Source organism: Nannospalax galili, unplaced genomic scaffold (assembly GCF_000622305.1).
Source record: "Nannospalax galili isolate Female #2095 unplaced genomic scaffold, S.galili_v1.0 scaffold454, whole genome shotgun sequence".
NCBI lineage: Eukaryota > Metazoa > Chordata > Mammalia > Rodentia > Spalacidae > Nannospalax > Nannospalax galili.
Window position 1 is genome coordinate 3,940,212 of NW_008334929.1, and position 20,989 is coordinate 3,961,200.

The window sequence follows — 20,989 nt, forward strand, 5'->3', positions numbered from 1 at the left end:
ATTTTAAAAAATAAATGCATGGCTTATCCTTTAATTCTGTTTGTAAAATGGTAAAACAAAAGCGCTTTACTCAATCATTGTTTTTGTAAGAAATCTTATGAAAGAAAAGGTAATGTTTCTGTATCCACACAGTTAACTCTCCTATCTGAACCCAGAATGTAGAGGACTATCATTATTTAAGATGTTAAAAGAGAATATTTTTAGCCTTAACCTGTGTCTGATAAAATATTTGAAAATGATAATTTTTATTAATGGTGACTTTTATAGTGTATGATACATTGCTATCTATTTTTCTTTTACATTACATAAAATATAAAATTTTATTTTTAATTTGTATAATATTTTTGTGATGCTTGAGACCAAACTCAGGGCCTCACACATGTTAGCTAACCAAGTTCACTACCACCCAGCTATGTCTGCAGTACAAGTTTCCAATTTCTAAGTATAGAACACAGAACATACTGTTTTCAAAAAATTATTAAATAATATAATATCACAGCAAAATATAATTTTAAAAGTATTGGTTAAAACATATTTAATTAATCATGGAAGTGGCCAATATTTCAGAAGGAAATTCTCGGTTCTTTGTGGTAGGGCTGGAAAAGAATTTTGGGCCTTCCATGAACTTTCTTTAGGTAAGTGATTTATGAAGAAAACTCAAAGACTTTTTGTATTTGTGAAATTTTGGTATGTGTTAATGAACATACCTGCAAGTTTTGTACTTGAAGAATATCTAGGTCCTTTAACTGTGATGAAAGTTTGTTGTTTTTAGTGAGACTTTGTTACTAATATTGTCCCTTTAGTTTTCAGTGGACTGTAAGTGAGCAAAACCTTGGGGTCTAGGAGTGAGTGAGACAGCATTGAGGCAGAATTTCTACAGCCAATCAAAGGGAAAACTGTACTGTTTAAAAACTCATGACTATACAGAGAGAAGAAGAAAATTAAATAGAAAAACTTTAAGAAATATATATCTGACTCTGAGTGTATGCACGTGCATGTGCGTGCATGTGTGTGTGTGTGTGTGTGTGTACACGCATGTGTTTCTTATTTTTCTTATACTATTCTCTATTCTGATTAAAATAAAATCCATGAAGTTGGTTATTCTCTTTAATTTCTTTTTATGAATATATTAATGAGAAAAGATTAGGAAAAATAAAATCAAGTGCATTTTGATTGGAAAATGCGTTTCAGATCAATAGCTGTCATGTGAAATGTGAAAAATATATAAAGCAACTCTATTAACTGGTGAGCTATATTTCTCTGTGTATATTTTCAGGACTGACTGGCTTCTGAAAAATGAGACTTTAGGGATTGTAAGTGGATATATTCCCTAGCTCATCTGGGTGCCTTTTATTAACTGAGAAAACTCCCAAATAACAAATTAGTATTGAAACATCCTTATCAGATGTAAAAGGGAATTGCCTCTGTTGAATTTTAAAGAAGAATTGAAGTAAGAATATTATTTTCATTGCCTTATGTGATTATATTACTGCTCTTTTTAATTCCTTTATAGATGGGGGAGCCCTGCTCCTCATTCCTCCGCCAGGTCAGTATCCTGAAATTGGTCTTTTGTGGAGTCTGCATTTGGAAACAGAACGTGGCTTTCTTGGTTCTGTGCTGAAGCTGCCTGCTCCTCAGTTATTCCCCCTGATTGCAAACTCTTCATCAGGTTTCCTGTGAGCTTTCTCTCTGTGTTCCCCATGCCATGAACAGTGGCTATGAGAGGGCCGGTATTCAGTTCAGGTCTGCTTTAGACTCGAGCAAGTGTGTCGCTTCTCTGGAGATGGCGTCTAGGTTCTACGTCTGTGGTGGTGTGGCCTTTCTCTTCACTTCAACTTAACATCCTGATAGGGCTGTGTCTGCCGTCAGTTCCCAGAGCCTGTTCTAACTTCCTTGAGATTGCTCAGAGGAGAATACGATTGGCCAAGGTTCATTAAATTTGTATCTGTGGGAAGAATATCTATTCCAAGTGAGGCTCTGAGGGTTCTGAACTGATTAGCAAAGAAAATAAGCAAGAACTCAAGTGTGGTTTTATGGCATCTCTGTACACCTGAAGAGGATGCAGGGACAAATTCTTGACAGCAAACTATATTTCAGACTGTTCACATAGTTCAGTTATTTAAATGATAGAGAAAATATTAGTGTGCATTTTCCTTTAAAGACATCTATTGTCTCTGAATTATATCTGTAAAAAGCTTTTTAGCCTTTAGTTAAATATGCTTGTGTGTATTTGCATGTGCATAGGACATAGAGAAAAACCTTTTGTGTTTTAACTAGCTCTGTTTGCTGTTTGTCTTAATTCATGCCTATATGCATGTCTAGGGTAGGTTTGCTGACTGTAAGTTCCGCGTTTTTCAAAACAGTTTCCATTTCCAAAAGTTGTGTTAGTATCAGACTATATTCCTTGACTTTTTATTTAAATAATGTGTTTAATTTTGACTTGGAAAATTATACCTACTCACAAAATAGAGATTGGAAATTGGGTTAATTTTTGGCTAATGAAAATTTAGTGTCAGCTGAATTCGTGGGAAAGAGAATGTCAGAAGTAGATAAATTTACAGAAGAGTAGCTGTGTGGCTTCATCCATTCAGAAATAAATGCGAAGGAAGGAAGTGAACTCCAATATAGTACTGTTGCTACGGGTATTTTTGAGTTAGAGTTACTTACCTTAAAAATGTGGATGTTGGTGGGAGCCAGGAGTTTGTTGGCAATCCACGATGAGGATTGCAACCCTTGTGGTCTGGTAGTCTGACGAATACTTAATAAAAAGTAGTTTGTATTCATTGATTCATTTTTCATTCACTGTTTAGTGATCCTTAAAACATTTAAAATTTCCATTAGGAAGAAACAATTTGCTTTTTGATTTTTCTCATTGGTGGCTAAAAACAAAAGAAAGGTTAACTGAGATGTAGTTTAGGTTTTCTGGCTAATGTAGAGTTGTTGATGATATTAGAAATATGGATCAATGGAAAATGTGTTCCAATTATCTAAACGTTACTATTTGGACTTTGTGTATTAAAAGTGAAAAGTCATAGATGCATCTAATCCCTGGTGATGATGTGTTTTCTTGCTTGCAGCTAGCAGAACTGTACTAAATAGAGCTGGACTTGGTTTTAGTGGCTCCTCCAAAGTAGGAGTTAGTTTGGGGGCATCTGTTCAGAAGGGCTCAGAAACCAAGAGGGCTGATGGGAGTGGACATCACAGTGCATCTACTGCAGGTAATACTGTAGATTTTGGACCTAATGCCTGGGGCTCTAGCATTCCGTTAAGATTCATACTTGGATTTTAAAAATTAACTAAGTTACCTTTTGAAAACCACTTTTCTTCTTACACTGTAATAAGCAATAAATCAATGGAGACCAGTTTTTAATAATATTTCTATTTTTCTGTAACTCGCAACTAGGACTTCTGGTTTGGAGCTCTGAAAAGGGAAGGGGGATTTTGCACTTGAATTTTGGGTTTCTGCTTTTAATTCACTTGGTGTTAATGGTATTATTAGCAAAATACTTGCCAGAACTCAAATTAGTGGTTTTGGAGGATCCGTTTCCAGTGATGTAGATATTGATGTCTAATGTTTGAGCATAAAGCTTTGTATTGGAATGTTTGGCCGTGACACTCATCTTATACTCTGCAGGCAGCACCACGTTGAAACATGAGAATGAAATTGCTGCTGACAGCTCTGGACAACTGACATCCTCCTTAGGTGCTTCTGGTGAACTTGGATTTGATAAGTTTCTTTGGAATGGACTAGGTGTCAAGGTGCCTGGTCTGGCCCTGCTCATAAATGGACTGCTAGGTATTCCTCTTGTCTCAGTTCCCAAGGATCCCAGAACTTCTCACATGTATTATATTATGTGGGAGCAGCATTTTTGGTTTCTATGGAATGGAAGGTCTTGGTCTTTCATTCTAGACTTCTTCATTTTTGAAATCACATTTGGTTTTGCATTGGAAGGCAACACATGGTATTTTATTCTAGAGGTGGCTGAGGAAGGGAGGTTAGAGCTATATTCAGTTTTGGGATTTCTGTTTCAAATCAGTTAGGTAACAATGACCTTGGTAAACAGGATGAGATGTGAGAGAATCAAGTGTTAGTGGTTTGGTGTTTCAGCTTATTTTGGGAGAATGAATCATTTGAATTCAAGTTTGTTGATGTGTCATCATATAACAGTCGTTTTTACCTTTTCTAGATGGTAGCTCCGGTGCGAATGCAGCGAATAGGGAACATGGTAAAGCAGGAACTGGAGGCAGTGGATCTGCCACTGCCAGCGTATCAGGTAGTCTGCTCACTGGCTCGGTGAGCTGGTGCAATCTAGATTGATTTAATATTTTAGTGCATTTCATTCTTTAATGGTGATAAGATCTGAGTTATGTGACATTGGCCATTGACAGAGTAAGGTTAGACCTAAAGTTGAGCTTGGAATTTCTGGTTGAAGTCCACCTTCTAACAGTAGCCTGTGCTGAAAGTGAAGGTCTGAGAATCTACTTCCCGGCTGGTGTCAATGGTAATACTGTTGCCACGTAGAATTTTCTTGGATCTTAGACTTTATTGAATATAATCTGGGGACAAAATTAATATGCTGGTGAGTGTGTCAGTGAAAGCCGTGTGATGAATATGAAGTAAATTTGGAATCTGATGTAGGGCATTTGAGGAAAATAAATTTGCAGGATGGGGACTGAGAGAATGAACAATGGCAGCCTGTTCGAACCGGCTCCTCGAGTTTCAGGTGTGATGGTCCTGAGTCCTAGCCTAGTATTTTTCACTTTTTCAAAGAAATTTAAATCATTTCAGTTTTCATCATCACTTAAAGTAGCATTTTTATTCCAAAGGAGGAGGCAAAGTGTTCCTTTTTGGAAATGGAGACGAAAAGGGTAAATGCTTAGAGTGATTCTGCTTCAAATCAGTTGTGTGCCAAAGGTCACAATGATGGCACATCCCAGGACTCAGGGTCAGCTGATCAGCAAGGATTTGGAGTTGGTAGAAGTGAGAGGAATAGATAATTATTTCATCTGTAGGGGCTGCACACTTGAGTGCCAGAAATGATGGCAGTTCATCAGGTTTCTTCACCTCTGTTCTACTCCTATGACATCCCAACTGATTTCCTCCATCGTTATTTCTTTTAATCACATTTTGATTTTCCATAGAGGGATTCCATTGTTCTTCTGCTTTGGAAATGGAGGAGATAAAAGCATTTTTAGATAAATTAGATTTTGGACTTTGTTTCAAATCAGTGGTTGTGGGAGTGAATCAACATTGAATGAGAGTTCTAGAGAACGCAGTTTCACGAGTTCAGGTTGTGGACATATAATATGTCTGAATGAAAGAGTGAACACTAAGCTTACCCAACTATGTTCTGACGGCAATCATCTTATCCTCTACAGGTGGTACCACTAGTCCAACCATTGGGAATAAGATACTTGACCTGCTTAAAGGTGTCATTGGAAATAAAGGAATCAAAGCTAGCGATCCAGGTAGTCTATTTGCCAGTGTGGGCAGGGAAAGCTGATTCTTTTTTGAACTTTCAAACAATTGTTTTGTCAGCAGTTTGCTGGTCTTCTAGGAGTGATGCCTGTGTTACTTGGTACTGGATCTAGAGAAAGGGAGGGACGAGCTGCACTTGGTCATAATTCTGTATCCAAACCATTCGCTGAAACATGGAAGGACATAGAGACAGGGGTGTGATTTCTCTAGTTAATTTCATGTGAAGATGGCTCTTGGTTGTAGTATCTGCTGAGTAGGGTTGGGTAACAAGCTTCTAAAAATATGGTGGAGTTAATATCATGGAAATCTGGGATTTGGTATACAACAAACGCGGACTAGGAATGTGGAGGCAGGAGCAGGTCTGCTGGACTGGATGCATGAATCTTCCACTGTGATAAGTCACATCCCACTCATCTAGATCATTTCAGTGAAATTTAAATAGATTTCAAACCGTCATCATTTCATAAACTTACATATTTTCCAGCAAAGGGAGACACTTGGTTTTCCCCATTTTTGAACATGAAGAAGGAAATAGTGGATTCAAATCAAATTTGTGCCAAAACGACAGAGGTATAGACATTGATGGAAGTGGATTAGATCGCTCTGGGGGCTGTAGATAACTCAGTATCTCCAGTAATGTAGTTATGAAACATCGGAGTTTGCAGACAGAGCTGTCATGAATAACGGTTTGCTTGTAATGCTTGTAATTATGATTTTATATTTGTCAGGTGACTCAAGTGGAAAAAGGCTCCACTCCTCAATTGGTATCTCTGGGAAAGTAGGAGTGGATCTGGGGTTGTCTAATCAACAAAAATTTGGAGCTGGTGGAAGTGGAGGGGATGGCAGTGCACCTGCAGGGTCTGGACACCCAAGTGGTGGAAAGGATAACAGTGGCTCAGGTATCTTCACTTCCCAAGCGCTATTAACTCCCTCCCTCTTTGTTTCTTTTAATCACATTTTGATTTTCCATTTAAAGACTCCACTTGGTCTTTATGTTATAGATGTTCAGAAAAAAAGAAGATTGGAGCTAAATTGTAAGTTGGACTTTGTGACCAATCAGTTTAATAACAGCAGCTTTAGTAAAGTAGAATAGAAGGTAGGAGAGATTTCCTCTCACTGGCTCAAGTGTGGAAATTTAATTTCTCTGAATAAAAGTTTGAATACTAAACCTATTGATCTATATTCTGATGGTAATCATTGAATGTTCTAGAGGTGGTACCACCAGTATAAACAGAATAGGGATGGAGTAGCCAAACTGGGTCTTCATTTTTAAAAATAAGGCACAGGGATATTTAGAAACTGGGAAGTTGATGGCAGAAGCTCAGTTAATCTACTTGTGCAGCACGCAAGCGAGTTCTAAACTGATCTGAACCTTTAAGCCATTGTATTTTAACATTTCCTTTCACTGTCAGTGACAAAGTCTGTGCTATGTGATTGGAATTAGAAACATTTAGAACTGAAGTAGGGTTTGGGTTTTCTGGGTCAAATCCATTTAATGACTGTCACCTTAGTGAACAAGAAAGAAAAGCTATTTCAGTGTCCAGATCCAAGGAAATGGTTGTCGATGGGTAGTTTTTATTCATAGGAATTTTTACCATGAAAATTGCTGAGTATGATATGACAGCAAACTTTTAATAATCTGGTAGCACTATCAGTGCAGGATGTAGAGTGAGAACGTTGGAAATTAATTAGGATTTGATGTAGAGGCATTTACTGGCAAGGAGTTTGGAGACAAGTAATTGAAGTTAGCAACAACACATCTACTGGACCTGTGATTATGAGCTGTGGCACTCATAACTCACACATCCTGCTAACTTAGACTATTTCAGAAAATGTAAATAGACTGCAAAGTGTGATCATTTCTTAAACGTGCATTTTCATTTTTCTAACGAAAAGGTAGACTTTGTTTTCTCCATTTTTAGAAATGGAAATGGAAATGTATGTATGTTTACTGTGGTTCTGATTCTAATCAATTTTGTGACACTGGATGTAGAGGTGCAGATTTTGATGGAAGTGGATTAGATGACTCTGGGGGCTGTAGTTCATAGAGGATCTTAGTAATCTATTTAATACACATCACAGTCTGCACAATTCTTTAGAGTGAAAACAATGCTTGTGACTATGATTTTATATTTTTAAGGTGGCTCAAGTGGAAAAAGTAAGGTCCAGTCCTCAACTGGTGTCTCTGGAGAAGTAGGAGCCAATCTGGGTGGAGGAAGTGCAGAGAGTGGGGACAGTAGCAGCTCACCTGCAGGGCCCGAGCACCCGAGTGTTGGGAATGACAGTGGCTCAGGTATCTTCATCTATGCTCTAGTCCTGGGAGAGCCCAATTAATTTCTTCCTTTTCTGTTTCCATTAATAACATTTTGCTTTCATTGTGAGGCAACACTTGATCTTTGAATGTGGAGAATAAAAGATGTTTAGAGCTAAATTCTATGTTGGACATGTGTTCAATCAGTTTAGTAACACTTAACTAAGTAAGCTCCAGTAAGCAGTAGGAGAGATTTATGTCATGGTTCATACATGGAGATTAATTTCTCCGAATGAAAGTGTGAAAACCAGACATTGCCTTATGCTCTTATGGCAAAGAAATAGAGACTGGGGAGTTGCTGGCAGTGACTCAGTTAATCTATGTATACAGTGTGTGCAAAGGAGAGATAAATCAACTGAACCTTTAAACTACTCTATTTTAGCATTTATTTCTCTGCCAATGATAAAGTCTGAGTTGTGTTACTAGAATGATGAAATGTTTAGAGATGAAGCTGGTTTAGAATTCTGGATCAAATCTATTTACTGGAGATCACCTTAGTGAATATGGAAGAAAAGATATTTCTGAATCTATATCCAAGGGCATGGCTGTTGACAGGCATTATTTACTTATAGGAGTTTTTGATAATAAATTGCTGAATATATAGTTTGGCAACCGATTTTTAGTAAGCTGGTGGTACTATCAGTGCAAGCAGGGAAAGTATTTGGGATTTAGTGTAGAGGCATTTAATGACAAGGAATTTGGAGGCAGAGGATCGAAGGACAGAGCAGCAACAGATCTGACCGTCAGCTGTGATGCTCCGAACTCACACATCCTACCAACTTAGATGATCTCAGAGCAATGTAAGTAGATTGGAGAATCTCGTCATTTCTTAGACGTGCATTTTTCTACTAAAGAGGTAGACCTTGCTTTCAGTATTTTCCAAAATGGAGAAGCAAAGAGTGTGTTTGGGATGATTCAGAGTCAAATCAATTTTGTGGCCACGGCCATGGAAGTATGGACTGGGACTGAAGTGGAATCCAAGGCTTTGAGACCCTCAGATGCTCCAGCATCTTAGTCTATCTCCAAACAGGCACACAGGGGAGTTCTGAAAAATGGTTTTCAGTGAAAGTAATGCTTGTGACAATGATTTCATATTTGCCAGGTGACTCAAGTGGAACAAATGGGCTCAGCCCCTCAAGTGGTGTCTCTGAAGATTTAGGAGTTGGTGTGAGGTCGCCTGACAACCAAGGACCTGGAGCTGATGGAAGTGGAGGGGGTGGGGACAGTAGCAGTCCACCTGCAGGGTCTGAACCCCCGAGCGCTGGGGACGATAACAGTGCCTCGGGTATCTTGACCTGTGTTCTGTCTCCAAGATATCCCTATTAATTCCATCCCTTTGTATTTCTTTGAATCATTTTGACTTTCCAGTGGGAGGCAATAGCTCATCTTTTGGTTCAGGACATGATGGAGAAGGGAAGGTTAGAGCTAAAATTTATACTAGATTTTTGACAAGCACCTTTGGTAGCTGTGACAGTAAACATAGATGTCTTCTGCAGGTGGCACCACCAATGAAAATAGCCAACAGGGCTGTGCTAGATGGCTCGGACCTTGATTTTCAGAATGATTGTCGAGAGGAAGTTAGAAACAATGCAGTTGATGACTATGCAGTATGTGCCAGTGAAATGCAAACTAATGTTAACTCTTGATGCATTTCAGTAGTAATGGCTGAGTTATTTGATATTGACCATTGAGAGAGGCAGATTAGAGTTTTTCTTGGGATTTCTGATGAAGGTCCATTTCTGACAATAGCCTGCAGTAAAATGAAGAAAAGTCCCTTGAGAACCGACATCCAGGCTGGAGTTGAAGACAGTTAAAGTCAACATCTAGTAATTTTTGAAACATAAAGTTTATTGAAATGGTCAAATCACAGACTTTTTTTTTGGTCTTTTTGAGACTGGGTTCCCCCCTGCAGCCCCAGCAGTCCTGGAACTCACTATGTAGACCAGGCCGGCCTTGGTCGAGATCAAGAGCCGCATGTCTCCGCCTCCCGAGTACTGGGATTAAAGGCGTGTGCCACTATGCCCAGACTTTTAATAATCTGATAGTACTATCAGGTGAAAACCTTAGTGATAGGTTTTGAGGAGAGAGAGAGCGGGTGGTGGAGAGCACGAGTGGATGGATGAGGCACCGAGGCACAGATGGAATTCTCAGCAGGATACAGATGTCAGGGAAGGGAAGGGAAGGGAAGGGAAGGGAAGGGAAGGATGTCAGAGAAGGGAAGGGTGTCAGGGAAAGATGTCCGCCCACGGGTTGTGAGCTGGGACTTTATATGTGGGGGCTTAAGGGTGTGGAAGGGGGGAATGTTTTGGGGAGAAATCAGGGAGGGGGAAGCAGGAGAAGCAGGTAGGATTAGGGTCTGGAAGTGTTTACTTTTTCCCTCTTAAGATCTGTCCTGGAACTCACTATGTAGACCAGGCCGGCCTTGGTCGAGATCAAGAGCCCCATGTCTCTGCCTCCCAAATGCTGGGATTAAAGGCATGTGCCACTATGCCCGGCTCTAAATCACAGACTTTTAATAATCTGATAGTACTATCAGGTGAAAACCTTAGAACTTGGATTATGGAAATTTGTTGAAAAGGAATTTAGAGGCCAGGGAAAAGGGGCTCTGACAGACCTGGATCCGTTAGTCTCGGCTGTGGTATGTATAACTCTCCTATTCTACTAACCTGGACTCTTTTAGAGAATTTGAGACTTCAATCTGCCACCATTTCTTAAACTTGTATTTTCATTTTACAGCAAAAAGATCGATCTTGTTTTCTCTCTTTTTAGAAATGCAGAAGGAACTAGTTGACGTGTTTATAATGATTCTGATTCAAGTAAGTTTCTGGTTATTGCAGTGTAGACCTTGACTGGAGTGCATTAGATGGTTCTGAGGTACTCATGCAGGTACTCCAGCACTTCCAATAATACAGCAAAACCCACAAAGAGCCTTCTGGATATTTTCAGTGAAATTAACTTTTCTGATGGCGATTTTATATTTGTCAGGTGGTTCAAATGAAACAAATGATTTCAACTCCTCAGGTGGTGTCTCGGAAGCGTCAGGAGTCAGCCTGAGGTCACCTGGTCAACAAGGACCTGGAGCTGGTGGAAGCGGAGGGGATGGGGACAGTAGCAGTCCACTGCCAGGGTCTGAACCCCTGAGTGCTGGGGATGATATCAGTGCCTCAGGTATCTTCTAATCCCAAGATAACCCAGTGAATTCCGCCCTCCTTAATTCTTTTAATCACTTTTGATTTTCTGTTGGGAAACTGTACTTGATCTTTAGGTTATAGAGGTGGAGAAAAATGAAGGTTAGAGCTAAATTCCATCTCAGTTTGTATCAAATCAGTTTGATGGTGATTTAGTTATCCTTGACTAAAAGATAGTAGAGACTTGATTTTCAGGGGAAGATTTGTTTTTTAAAACTACCATTAAATTTTATTGTAGGACTATGTTATGTAAGCTCTGTAGAGGAGATTGTTCTCTTTGCCTGCTCAGAATCCTCCTACCCCACCTCTGGCAGAAGACTCCACCTGATTTTGAGGAATCATTCAGCCTCTCTACATGTAGCCTTGGTGAAACTAATTTAGAGTCAAGGAACCTGGTCTTCCCTTGCCCAAGTTTGGGCACCAACCCAGAGGTCAATTGGACTCTCTCTCCAGGAAATGTGACTCCCAATGGCAGAATCTTGGTTGGACTTTTAGTTCTCACTTTTTTTTTCTTTGATTTATTTATTTATTTATTTTTATGGGGATTTTGGCTACTCAACATTCCCCCTTCTGAAGAGGTAACCCTAAAATCTTTTAAGGATTAGATACAAGCTCCCAAATACTTTCGATGTTTTTGGCCTTTGGAACAGAGTATATTGCTAACAGGCCCAAGGACATTTTGACTTTTAGCCAAGAAACTGGCTACTTTTCTTTGGGGTCTTTTTTTTACCCTAACTGCCCAGCCAATTCCTACCTCCTATTGTTATCACGCCATCGTCCAAAGGAGTTACCCAAATCAGGGGCAGATATTTTTATCTGAATAAAAGAATAATACTAAACTTAATGACCTATGTTTTGGTGGCAACCATTTCATAATCTATAAGTGGAACCATTAATATAAGAAGGGAATAAAACGCTACCAAAATGGGCCTTCATTTTTAGAATCGTGAAAAAGAAATATTTAGAAATTGGAGAGTTGGCAGAGGCTCAGCTAATCTATGTATTCAGTGAAGATGAGGGAGAGCAAATGGATTTGAACCTTTAAACCACTATATTTTATCATTTCACTTCACTGTCAGTAGTAAAGTCTGAGTTGCATTGTTGGAACAAGGAAACATGTAGTGGTAAGTTGGCTTGGAGCTGCTGAGCCTGGTCCATTTACTGATTATCATCTTAGTGTATGTGGAAGAAAACATACTTTCCTACCTAGACCTGGGTGTGGTTATTCATATTAACTTTCATTTATGCTATTTTTGATCATAAAATTTGCTAATATAGTCTGACAATGAAATTTTCATAATTTGGTATAAGTTCAGGAAGTGGAATGAACACCATGGGATTATTTGGGATTTGATATAGAAGCTTTTGGTGAGAAGGAATTTTGAGGCAGGGGTTGATGGAATGAGCTCCTAACTCACACATCCTACCAACTCAGAGGATCTCAGAGAAGTGCACATAGACTGTAAAATCTTGTCATTTCTTAGATGCCCAGTTTAATTTTTCTATCAAAGAGTTAGACCTTGTTTTCTACATTTTCCAAAATGGAGAAGGAAAGAGTTGATGTACTTTGAATGATTCTGATTCATATCAATAATGTGGCCGTGGTTGTAGTGTGGACTGGGATTGAAGTGGAGTATGTGGTTCAGAGAGCTAGCTGTATCTGCTCCCGGGTCTCCAGTAATCTAGCTACTCACATCAACGTCTGCACACAAAACAGTCTGAATCATTGTTTACAGTGAAAGTAACGCTTGTGACTATGACTTTATGTTTGTCAGGGCTCAGCCCCTCAGGTGGTGTCTCTGAAGATTCAGGAGTCAGTGTGGGGTCACGTGATGAACAAGGACCTGGAGTTGGAGGAAGTGAAGGGCATGGGGACAGTAGCAGTCCACCTGCAGGGTCTGGAAGCCTCAGTGCTGGGGATGATACCAGTGCCTCAGGTATCTTGACCTGCATTGTATTCCTAAGATATCCCAATTAATTTCTCCCTCCTTATTTCTTTTAATCACATTTCATTTTCCACTGAGATGCCACAATGATCTGTTTTGGAAGAGGAGAAAACAAACAAGGTGGGATCTAAAATTGATATTGCACTGTTTCAAATCAGTGTTTGTTAGACGGAGGAAGCACGGTTACTAGAAAATGTGGTTTCAGGTGTTTGGGTGTTGGCATTTAATTTTCTGAATAAAAATTTCGAACCCTAAATTATTGACTTATGTTCTGATGGCAATCATTTTGTTTTCTACAGGTGATAATGCTATTCTTAATGAAATGAGTAAGATACTCAAGGTGATGGTAGATTTCATGGGAAACAGAGGAACTAAAGCCAGTGACTCAGGTAGACTAATTGCTAGTATGTAGCAATGGAATTCATTTGAATTTCCATACAAATTGTTTCACTAGCAGTTTTCTGGTCTTCCAGTGGTAAGGCCTGGCTTACTCGGATCAAGGAAGGGAGGAGCTGCACTTGGTCATAGTTCTGTACCATAACCATTCTCTGAAAATGGTCTTAATGTGGAAGAAAATTTCTCTGAGAATGTAGATGCAGGGTTGTGATTTCTGCCAGTTCATTTCATGTGCAGATGGTTTCTGATCATCGTGTTTGCTGAATATGTCCTGGTAGCAAACTTTAAAAAAATCTGGTGGTTTCTGTCAGTACAAGAAGTGGAGTGAACACCACCGGCATTTTGGATTTGGAGCAGGACATTTTGATGACTAAGAATGTGGCTGCAGAGGGCTGATGGCATTTGGGATTTGGAGCAGGATATTTTGATGACTAAGAATGTGGATGCAGAGGGCTGATGGAGTTTGCAATAGCAGCTTTGGTACAACTAGACTCATAAGCCTGAGCTGTGGTGCTCATAACTCACCCACTTGACTCCCTTGAACTTTTTCAGAGAAATGTAAATAGATTTATAACTATCACCATTTCTTAAATGCTTTTTCCACCAAAGAACGTGAGGTGATTTTCTCCACGTCTGTAAATGAAAGAAGGCGTGGATGCATTTGAAATATTTCTGATTTAAATCAGTTTGGTGGCATTGTCATGAAGTTGTAGACTTTGATAGAAGTGAAGGAGGTGGTGGTGGAGGCTATTGATAGTCCAGTTGTAATTGAGATACAGACATTTAAAGTTTTCATTGAGCAGTTATGAATAATGTTTTGCAATGAAGGTAATACTTGTGGCTATATTTTTATATTTTTCAGGTGAATCAAGTGGAAAAAAAACAGGTTGACTCCTCAGTTGGTATCTCTGGAGAAACAGGAGATAGTCTGGGGTCTCATAAACTACAAGGATCTGGAGGAAGTGGAGGGGATGGGGCCAGTAGTAGTGCACCTGCAGAGTCTGGATGCCTGAGTTCTGGGAATGAGGAAAGTGCCTCAGGTATCTTGACCTGTGTTCTCTTCCCAAGACATCCCTATTAATGTCCTCCCTCCTTACTTATTTTGATCCTATTTCATTTTCCATTAGCAGGCAACACACTGTCATCTGTCAGTAGTAAAGGAAATGGGGTTGCAGCTGGCGTTGATGCCTCTGGACTAAATGAACCTGGTGATACTGGCCTTAGTAGTACAGGTACCTGTCATACTAGAACAGCTGTTGCTGGATCTGCTTCTGTGGCTTAGGCATTGAGAGTATTTCTGATTTAATAATCGTGAATGTGATTAATAATGCTAATCATAATTTAGAATCAAGTTGGATTTCTGATGGAATGTATTTAGATGTTATGAGATGAAAGCCCGTTGTCAATTGTTGGCATGTGAGGAGCCACATCTTGATGTGAATTCCCTCTCTTGTCTTCATTCAGAAGTGATTTGGAGTTGATTGTAGAAACTGGTGTCATTGCTGATGTATGACTTAAGCTTTATGTCCTGGATATAGACTTGATGGTACATGTTTTTGCAGATTCATTTTTTAAGAAGAGTCACCTTGATCCTTTTGGACAATCTCATAAAATTTAATATTTATATTTAAAGGAAACATTAGAGTGAATGGTCTTTGACTTTGTACTGGAAATTCTTACTATGTGTTATTGGCAGTTGGCCCACTCTGATACCGTTAGCACTTTTAGAAATGGGTAGAGGAAATGACCACACTACTGTGGGTAGGAGACTCTTCCTGATGAAGTGGGTATTCTGCAAATGATTTAGGACTCAGCTTCAGAACTGGAAATTAGGATTAATATCTGATAATATGTAATAAGCAAGGGATTTGGCATAATACAATGATGGTTGGCTCAGGTTTGACTATCAGTGGATCTGTTCAAAAAAGGCTTTGTTATAAAGAAATAAAAATTTTGTATTTTGATTGTTCTGCATCTGTGGATATAAAAATTTAAAGTCAGCACTTAATAAAATTGAAATTATTATCCATTGTCACTGATTTTGTTGAACTGCTATTGGTGAAGCTGGTCAAAAGACACCAAGTTTTTGAATCCCATGTTTCCTGGCATTAGTTCAGATATTCAAGCTAAGATTTGCTATGTAGAAACGGATTAAGAATTAATATCTGTGTTTTTGAAGTAAAGTTGGAGTTTATTAAGAACAGGTTTTAGCATAGTTTAAATGTGGCCATTAAGGGAGAGAGAGAGTAGTGCCTAGGAGATGTACATACCCCAGGGCAGGGTATGGGCTCTCTCAAGAGAGAGACAAGTGTTTTTATCTGTCTATCATCTATCTATCTATCTATCTATCTATCTATCTATCTATCTATCTATCTATCTATCTATCTATCTATCTATCTATCTATCTATCTATCTATCTATCTATCTATCTATCTATCTATCTATCTATCTATCTATCTATCTATCTATCTATCTATCTATCTATCTATCTATCTATCTATCTATCTATCTATCTATCTATCTATCTATCTATCTATCTATCTATCTATCTATCTATCTATCTATCTATCTATCTATCTATCTATCTATCTATCTATCTATCTATCTATCTATCTATCTATCTATCTATCATCTATCTGATTTTTGTGGCTTTTAAAGTTGCATTGTTCAAAGTGTTTTAAAGTTTATGCAAAGTACCTAGGTATATTTATTTTTATCTAAGGAATTTCTTTTTAGTAAGAGTGATAAAGTAGTGTGAAGGTGCTTTGCACAGTATTGAAGGGTAAGATAAAAACCATGGGTCAAAATGGACAAAGGAATCCTTACTGTATGTAGAGACCGAACATGGTTTGTAATCTTGTTTATGAGATTATCTTGATATTCAGCTAGCAGATGTGAGGGGCTCCTTTCCCTTCCCATGTCCCCTTAATTTTCCTTGTAACTCTATCCTGTCTTCATTTTCTTCTCTGGAGCTTTGATCCTTTGATCTGAAGAGCTAATGATGACTGAAGTTCAATTTTCTGAAGCCTCCTAAGGTTGACTATCACTGTAGACACTGTCTATCCAGTGATCAACATGCCCAGCATTTCTGATATAGTAGAAACATGAAAAGGTCCAAGCTCAGAGATCAGTTGCTCATCATTTGAAAAAGATATTATTATTCCAGACAGCAAACCATGTGAACAACAAAAGCATACAATATATTGATTTCTACGCCTAATCTTAACATTATCATCTAAAATAGGAGGCTCTTTGTCTACCTTAAGCTGGCTGAGAACCATGGTACTAGCAAAGTATTAAGACTTAAGGAAACAGATGAAAGATTAAATTGAGGTGTGCAAAATCTTGAAGGACCGAGGACACACTCCTCGAATTGTCAGGTGTGCACACCCAGCACTCCACTTTAATTTGGCGTAGGCTCCCTGCTGTGGTGCTGTAAGAATTTCAAGAGCCGTCTTCTTGTAGGATGACTCTTCACTACAACTTGACTTCCGAGTTCAAGAATGAGCTCCCTTGGGCTGTGAAGGCCTTTTATTTGTATTTAGTTAGAGATGGTGTTTGCCACATAACATTTTCTAACTCCATTTGAGGAATCAAAATGGAAGTTGAATATTGATACCAGAGGAAAACAAATCTTGTCCACCTGTGTTGTAAATTGGGAAGACGTGCAAGATAGTTTATAGTTTTCATCCAGTATCCATGCCCCCACAGGTATCCCAGTGTACAGCTACTTCCAATCCATCTTGGGTATGACTTCAGCCAGAAATGAGTACCATAGATCCATTCAGTGTAAATAGCAGCAATTGTTCCATGACCAATCAATTTTCCTCTAAATTATTGTTGAATTACAGTGTGTGGCTGGGATCCATTGTAACTGTTGGGCAAAGTTTCCATACTGGTTAAGTGAGTGGTTTCATTGCCCCCAACAAGGGGAGCCAGGTGACCGAGCTGTCCTGTCACAGGGGTGATCCATGGGTCATCATGCCATATCAGAAGATACTGTTCCCTACATGTATAACCACCTGTCAAAGCTCTGGGGTGCTCCATAGCAGAGGTGTGTAAGTGAGGTTTAGTCCAAGACTCCACTTGGCAGTTAGTCATTGCTAAAGAAGAAATGTTCCTGCACCTGGTTTGATGAGCCGTAATAGCTAGGTCAGGAGCAAACATTAAAATGCATAGGTCTTTGAAGCATGGAAGACTCTTTTCCTAAATGAGTTGATGGAGCTCTTTGACCTTATAAAGGGCATAACCCCTAAGGCAGACCAGAAATAGGAGAAACAATCAGAAATCCACAAATCCAGCAAACATCTTTGCTAGTATCTTTAAAATATAATTACGCCCAGTCTAAAAAGCAGTTAGTTTCAGGGCAGACAAGGTTTACTGGAATCAATAACATAAATATTAAAATCTTAAAAGGTGTAATCATGGTTATATACAGAGAATGCAGCTAGACACAGAAGAACAATTCCAGAAAAGAATCCAGTAATGGACTAGAATGGAAGAAAGTAGGTGACAGGCTTTGAATACGCGCATCTATCCTAACAGTCTGTAAGAGGAAACTGCTGAGGCCATGTAAAACAGAAAGTTATATAACAATGCTGCGGCATTGATAAATGAGTCTCATTTTTGTGTTCAAGAAGCTGAAGTATCTTTTTCTCTGGTTTGACGAGAAATTGTAAGTCTTTTAAAACTATCCTCAGAATGTCCTGAGACTCTGGAGCCTCAGGACAGGTTTTATTCTAGAGAATAACTTTTTGAATTGCTTTAGCCTAAGTGGGGCAAGCCTCTGGCTACCCAGAGATATTGATATACGTGGAAGGAAATTCTGGATGCTAAATTACCAGGTTTTTACCTAGAATGCATTTCTTTGTGCAGGGTCAAGTAAAGGCAGTGGCTTGGTCCCAACTCCTGAGTTGTTACAGAATGGACTGGCCTTCACAAGTGACCAGAATAGGTACCGAGTCTCTTCCCAGGGACATGAGTCATGAGGTCCTTTAATCATTTCCAGAGATCTGCTTGGGTCGCAGAATTGTACAGTTTCACTTGTGTACACCAGCCAGTTTTTGTCAGGGAGAAAACTATGGTCTGGTAATGTTCCCTGGCTTATGAATGCCACACCATGTCACCCTGCCACACAGAGGGAAGAAAGTTTTCTTTTCCTAAATCATGAATTCTCCATCCTGAGGCGGATAACAATAACTCTTAGCTTCTAAACATCTGATTGTTAAGAGTTTAATAAATCTTTAGTTGTGTGTGTTCCCTTTAACACCAGTTAATACATAAATTCATTTAGAAAGGGGTCCTGGGTTATCAGTTAAAGAAGAAAACATAGCACCTCCCCCAATCAAAAAGCAAATGTTACTACCTACTGTGTAGAGTTCCTCCAGGCACTGCAGTGATTGCCTGAGGCAGCCTGAGGAGAGTTTCACCAAAACCCCAGGTTAGTTTTCAAGAGCATCATCGGGACTGAGGACCGCTCCCTCCCTCTGCAGAGGAGCAAAGCCCTGACTTCCTAAAGCCCCAGGGAAGGCAGCTCTTCTTCAGTGCTGAATCCACAGCAGTACCAAGGGCTGAACCTTTGCAGATCCTCTTCCTCCTGCCCGGAATATCTCCAAGTAGACAGGTTTAATTCGCTGTGGAGAAGCATTAGAATGGGGGTGAAGGTTAGCAATCAAGCAGTTTCAGGTATCTGTAATCCTTTCCTCTGGCCCTGGCCCTTTGGACTGCCTCTGTATTATCCTAGTTGTTGAAAACCCTGGAAACCAAATTTTTAAATTTTGCAACTTCTTCTTACTGTCTGGAGAAGATTAATAATAAAATAAGTACCTGATAATATTTGACAGCTTTAGGAAAAATTTTAAAATAACCTTTAATTACAGCCAACTTAAGTATACATGTCATTTTTTATTAATAAAAACATGTTTCATCCTCCACAGACTTTTGTGGCATACATTCTGTTTTTCTTTGTCTATTTCTGTTTTAGAATAATCTCATATTGATAAGACAAAACCCTTTACCATTTTAAACCCTTGCTCATCCAAAAGCATTTTCTCCTTAACTATTTTCAAACATGTGTTTCTATACCCAAAACTTTTCATACCATTCTCTTATTTGGTGGTTCTTTCCTGACTTACCATTCTTAACAAAGTGTCTGAATTTTGAAAAAAAAAATCTAAAAAAAGTAAAAAAATTCAATTTTAATGAAAACCCAAGAGAGAAAACACAGGTGGACATGGATGCCGTATCTCAAACATTTAGCAGTTATAAATGTAGGCAGAGTACATGTTAACAGCCCTGGAGACACTTCTGTCTTCTCTAACTAATAAACCTATTCATATTTATGTTTGTTTATTATTTATTTAGTTTTGGTTTACTGAGGCAATACCTTACTTTGCAGCCATAGCTGGCTTGATACTTATCACATAGCCCAGGCTGGCCCCAAACTCTTGGCATTCGTCCTCCCTCAGCCTCCCAAGTGTGCCACCATACCAGTCTTTAGTAATTACTTGTGTTAAAATATTTTGACCTATTTTTTTGTGGGGCAAAGAGTAGTGTTGAGAATTGAACCTAGGGTCTCACATCTGCTTGGCAAGCACTGTACAACTTAGCTACAGCCACAGCCCAAAGAATTTAAATGATTTGTCAGACATTTTAAGTCTATGAATTAAGAGGAATTTGAACTAAGTCTATGCTGATTGATATCATGCAAATGATATGCAAATATAAGCACACTTGTAGATAATACACAGACAGCTGTTCATGAAAACAGACCATATCCACAGGCTTTGGTGCTTCCATTTAGATTTATTGTTTGCTAAGATTTTAAAAGTTAGGCTATTGATCTGATTCCTCTCCAAAGTACCACACAGTCCTTCATCCTAAATCTATACTGCCATAGGCATTATTTTCAGTAAAAGCAAAGGAAAAGATGTACATTAAGATGCAGACCTAACCTATCATTGAAAAGCCTTGACTAGAAAACAAAATGGTCAAAAGGTGAAGCTTGTTATGAAGTCTTAAGGCAATATCTTTTCTTAAGAGGCAAGCCCCAGAGGTACACAGCCAAACAAATGGAATCTCTCTCTCTCTCTCTCTCTCTCTTCCTCCCTCTCTCTGCAATTAGTTTCATGTGTGTGTGCGTGTGTGTGTGTGTGTGTATGTGTGTGTGTGTGTATGTGTGTGTGTGTGTTTGTGAATGCTATGTGTATGTGGGTGCCAGTGGAGGCCAGAAGAGGTGGTCGAATCTTTTGGAGCTGGATTTAAAAGCAATTGTGAGCCACCTGAGGTATTGAAAACAGAACTTGTTCATTTGGAAGTGCTACAAGTGCTCTTAACCAGCAGAACCGTCTCCCTAGCCCTGGAAATTTCTCTTTTAATGCCATTTTTAAGTCAAATTTTTCTACCTCCTAATGCAAGTCACATTGTTTCTGCTTGCAATTTTTTTAAATCACTACATATAGGAGCTAAATTTTTAATCTCCTTTGAAAGAAGAACCCATGGAGACTAACTTTGTCTGTGTGGGTTTTGGAAACCTTTGAGGCCCATTCCCAAAGATCACTTAGTGAGTATTGAGAAATAAAGATGGGAATCAGAGTCTCAGGAGGAGAAAGTTTGGGGCTGTAAAAGCAATCTGGCAGAACAGTGTCAGGAAGAGGCTGGGAGAGTCCCC

At 39.0% G+C, this 20,989-nt stretch overlaps 1 protein-coding gene across 1 annotated transcript in view; it reads left to right on the forward strand.

Moving 5' to 3' along the window:
* The first annotated feature begins 19,552 nt into the window (after positions 1–19,552).
* LOC115069707 (mucin-19-like) overlaps positions 19,553–20,989 on the forward strand; it is a 64,568-nt gene continuing 63,131 nt past the window's right edge. Inside the window, 1 exon segment of the mRNA XM_029561873.1 lies at positions 19,553–19,589. Coding sequence (XP_029417733.1) covers positions 19,553–19,589 — 37 coding nt within the window.